At 40.6% G+C, this 4561-nt stretch overlaps 1 protein-coding gene across 2 annotated transcripts; it reads right to left on the bottom strand.

The window, feature by feature from the left end:
* Nucleotides 1–1467: 1467 nt before the first annotated feature.
* Nucleotides 1468–4260, bottom strand: LOC136443552 (alpha-N-acetylgalactosamine-specific lectin-like). 2 transcript variants are annotated; one of them, XM_066440830.1, is made up of 3 exons: nt 3389–4260; nt 2562–2954; nt 1468–2442 (listed from the first exon to the last, which is right to left on the bottom strand). In XM_066440830.1, the coding sequence occupies exons 1-3, from the start codon at nt 3723–3725 to the stop codon at nt 2432–2434; spliced, it is 741 nt and encodes a 246-aa protein (XP_066296927.1). In that variant the 5' UTR covers nt 3726–4260; the 3' UTR covers nt 1468–2431. The 2 variants fall into 2 exon arrangements, with proteins under 2 accessions (XP_066296927.1, XP_066296926.1); XM_066440829.1 differs by having other exon boundaries at nt 3377–4255.
* Nucleotides 4261–4561: the final 301 nt, after the last annotated feature.

Here is a 4561-nt window from a genome sequence, read left to right as displayed (position 1 = left end):
ATGGGGTTCTTTCTTTCTTTCTTACATATTGAAAGAAACATGTCGAAAACAACCTTTAAAGGAATTTTATTTTTTGAACATGTTTGGAAAAACTATAACCTTTCTTGCATTAATTTCAGCATGTACGCATAGGAGAAAAACATGCTTCATTCTTTTCTTCCCCTGATATTTCCCTGTTCGTCACGCAACAGATAGCCATGTTTTGTTAATGTTGACATTTATAGATTTTTCCCAATTTAAAGAAAATAAATCATCTTTATGTTCTTTAAGGCAAAGGCAGGGACAGCGTGGCGCTGCAGTTATTTTGGTAACTTAATTTCACAGTGTCACATGCAAAGAGCATAAACGTTAAAGAAGTAAACGTAGCAAAGATGACAACAATGGTGGTATTGAATATTGAAACATATGATGTAGTGCGCCAACATCCTATTCCCTTCAAGTCATGGAGTGTAAATTGTGACTTCTATATCTTCTTGAAGGACGCGTGCACAGGCCATAGGAACATGAGATATAAGAATTTTGTGTCTGCATAGCAGCTTTGTGTTATAGATTTCAGAACGGAGTGTTTGAAACTTTAAGTACTCTCTACATCTGTTCGACCCTCATTTTCATCTAGCCAAGCAAACCCATGATTAGTGCTGCAGTATTGCTGAAAGTTGTCAGGTGGCACCATTTACACGAGCCAGCTTTACACTTGTCATGAGGTCAGGGTTAACAAGATGGTTATAACTATAGTGTTGAACTCCTTGGGGTAGACTCGTAGAAACGAATTCGATCCTTCGCTGAAGGTTATATAACAGATTTGTTTTAGAAATGTATAAGTAAGTGTATTATACTATCAATTGTAAAATGCGTTATTCTTGTTCTTGTCGTTTTGATTGAACCCAAACAGCGAAAAAAGGCCTTTGACTTGGAATGACATGAAAACATGAAATGGAAACTTCGGGGTTCCGTTTTGAATGGCGTGGACTAATATGAGCCAATGCGGCTGATCGTAAGTACGATTTAAGATTTTAGATCAATAAAACATTGAACATTTGTAACATTGTTTTGTTTGTTCCTTAATGATTCGATCTTAGTTCAAAATGCTGTAAGGAGTGGGGATTACTTAACGGGGCAGTATAACCGTGGGAGCCAGTCAAACAATTTTTTAGATTGAAATTTTGGTTTGTGCTTGTTTTAGTGTTTTTTTAAATTTCCTAAATTGCCCGAACTTCGATGTCAGCCCTAACTTCGCTGTCAGTCCTTAACATCTGCAATCGTGCGCACTGAATGTTACTGCAAGGTATGTGATGCATCAAGACTGTGCAAGTATATAGTTTAATCTTTTGTAGACTAGAATTGTTTCTAAGATCACAAAAAAAATTCGACTAAGTCAAATATACTTATGAGGGTTCAGCCTGCAACTGACTGTCATGTCGCATGGGGTCCGAAGGTTGGTTAAGGACACTGCAGAGAAACAAGGAGTTACTTTTCAATAATAAGTTTATTGCAAGTTCTTGCCCGTAGGCTAATTGCAAGTACATCTAACAAGAAAGGACGGACAGACAATACATTACAATACAGCATGTGACTTTTCTAGTCTAAATACTAACACTAAATTCTATCTTATTTGGGTTCGACTTCTTTTGACCACTTTAGAATATAAAAACAATAGATAAAGACTTTAAGTAAAGTTGCACATGAATAATAAGGCAGTATTAAACAGGCAGAATATTATGTTATGACTACATTGACCCACTGGTAGGGAAACATTAGCTGGTGATGACTGTGCAAGTATTTATTCTGGCTCTCAGATCACAAAGAAGGCTCCATATTCCTAGACGCACAACTGTCCATAGATAGCCGAGTGAGCCGTGAGTGACACCTTTGAAAGTTCCAAGTACAGAACAAAAGTGTAAAGTTTTAAATTTTGATGAAGGCTTATCTTTGCTGTTAATGTCTATGATATGTATATAGCGAAAAGACGACGACGTCATTAAACCAGTAAACTTGTACTCAATCAGAAAATCTGTATAAAATCAGAAAACTGGTATACGATTGAAAAAATGGTATACATGTTTTAAAAAATGACTATATAATCGGGAAACTGTCATATAAGAGAAAAAGTGACATTCAATCAGTAGACTTCCATACAGTCTGAAACTGCTAAACAGTCAGAAAACCAGTATATGAGTATATGAGAAGCATGCAATAAAAAGTATACATCCAGAATACAATTAGACAATAAAAACTGGTACACATCAGAAGTCTGGCATAAGATCAGAAAAGGGTTATTCAATCAGTAAAGCTTCATCTAAGTTCTAAGCCTATTTTCTCGTAACTGATTTGACCCATTCAAGTAATTCAATTTTTCATGTTTTACTTGTTAGTTTTGCTGCGGATGGTCGGAGAGCTGTTGTACAGCGGTGGTGAGAGTTCAGTATGACGTCTATGGACGCCCTGGAAAAAAATGAGAATTAGCAGGAATGAGATGTGGGATGGTGTTTTATTAACAACAGTAATATGATAATGGTCTAGTGTGCTTAGAGTGGCGGGAGTGGTAGGGCTATAAAGCGTACCTGAGGCAGCCTGGCATATGAAGCGAAAGGAGCTATTGCATGGTACGTCGTTCCACTTGTTTCTCCAGGGTGCGGAGTAAAGAACACAATCTTCGTTGCCCTCGTTGTCTGGTTGTCCCGGAGCCCAGGAGGTATACGCGCCAAGTGTAAAACCATCCACCCACTGAAAGCTTCCCTCTTCGCGCCGATCGTGCAGGCCGAACCAGAAGGGCTCGTAGTCGTTAACGGCATTGTGCAAGGAGATCAGGAAGGCGTTGGTCTCAGCATCTCGGGGCATGGCGAGGGTGCCGCCGTCTTCACGGCAGGCCGCGGCCGCATCGATGAAGGTCTTCCGATCGTTAAAAGCCTTGTAGCAGGTTCCACGCCACGTTGTGTAACGATCGGGACAAGATACTGGGAATAGCGACAGACATTAGTGATATTGAACACGTTCCAGAAATCCACCAATGACCAATCATAATACCTTCTTCATCAGGTTGTGTAGTTTTTTGTATATCAGCATAGCTGATTGCTAATACAAGACAGTAAAATACTATGTAAAAACTTGACACCATGTATATGTTCACATTTAAAGTACTAGTAGTACATTGTTGATGAGAAAAGTAATAATATCATAACCAATGCCACGATATTCACTTTATATATCAATGCAAATCGTCCTGCAGCCATTGAAATTATTGATAAGGTAAATAATATCATGTAATGGAATAATGATAGTCAGTGCCACAAATATTCCTTTTTTTTTGGACTGATTACATTGCCCAAAACACAATCGAGAACAGTACGTATATATAAGCAACCGAAATCCAACTTACATGCCATCTTACTGTCGTGTAGACGCTGCTCCATGGCGGCGTTTCGGTTTCGTTCCTTGTCCAGGTCTCGCTTCAAGGCGTCAACAGTGGCGGACATGTCGTCTTGGTCGCGCTTCAAGGCGTCAACAGTGGCGGACATGTTGTCTTGGTCACGCTTCAAGGCGTCAACAGTGGTGAGCATGTTGTCTTGGTCGCGCGTCAAGGCGTCAACAGTGGTGGACATGTTGTCTTGGTCGCGCGTCAAGGCGTCAACAGTGGTGGACATGTTGTCTTGGTCGCGCTTCAAGGCGGCAACAGTGGTGGACATGTTGTCTTGGTCGCGCTTCAAGGCGTCAACAGTGGTGGACATTTTAGATATTTCCTAGAAATGTACATCAGATTTAGATTCAGATTCACTTTTGTTTAACATGGATTTGCATGTGACATTTTAGTCGCACGTCAGAATACTAAACGTAAGAGAAAAAGAAAACCAGCTGTTCTTTATTTTAGTCCCATAAGAATACAATAGAAACAGTGGCAGGAAGAATGAAGAACTGGTTACTTCTTTATTGATGAACGTCAGAGGAGTGACCCCCACACCAACCATGCTCAGCAGCACGGCGATCCCGGCGGCCATGCAGCTGCGGTGGGAGCGGATGAAGCTACAGAGAGCACGACGGCCGCTTGCTCCACCCGGATATGCGTGGTCTGTTAGAAAACAAGGAATTTTAAATCAAGAAATGATTGTTTTCAAAAGCTGGCCGAGGAACCATTAAATAAGGGTGAGGATGGAATTGTGTCCACGCAAGTCCACAGTCTGCTCAGTGGCCGCCCTGACAGAGTAAGACTGTACGTCCATGTGCAAGTTTAGAGTTTGCTTCAATGGCGATCGAGTTCAAGTGCAGTATGAAATGAATTTGAAAATTGTAAGTAAGTTGTGTGTACTGTGAAATTCAATACAGAGTGAATTGTGTCTTAAAGTCAGCTTCAGTCTGTGTTTCTAAAACCTGTCTAGTTATTTTTAAAACTTGTCTAGTTGTTTCTATAATTTGCCTAGTTGAATGCCTTCATCTTGTGATCGCAAATGTTTTCAAAGCTTTACCTGCGCTGGAGACGTACAAAGCGTTGGGTATGTTAGCAGCGGCGTGCGCAACGGAACGCCAATCAGTCTGCGGCTGCTGCATGGGTGTGGTGCCTGGAGGAAAT

This window comes from Branchiostoma lanceolatum, chromosome 10 (genome assembly GCF_035083965.1).
Source record: "Branchiostoma lanceolatum isolate klBraLanc5 chromosome 10, klBraLanc5.hap2, whole genome shotgun sequence".
In the NCBI taxonomy this organism is placed as follows: domain Eukaryota; kingdom Metazoa; phylum Chordata; class Leptocardii; order Amphioxiformes; family Branchiostomatidae; genus Branchiostoma; species Branchiostoma lanceolatum.
Note: the sequence above shows the minus strand (reverse complement) of the source record. Positions and strands in the feature narration are given on the sequence as shown.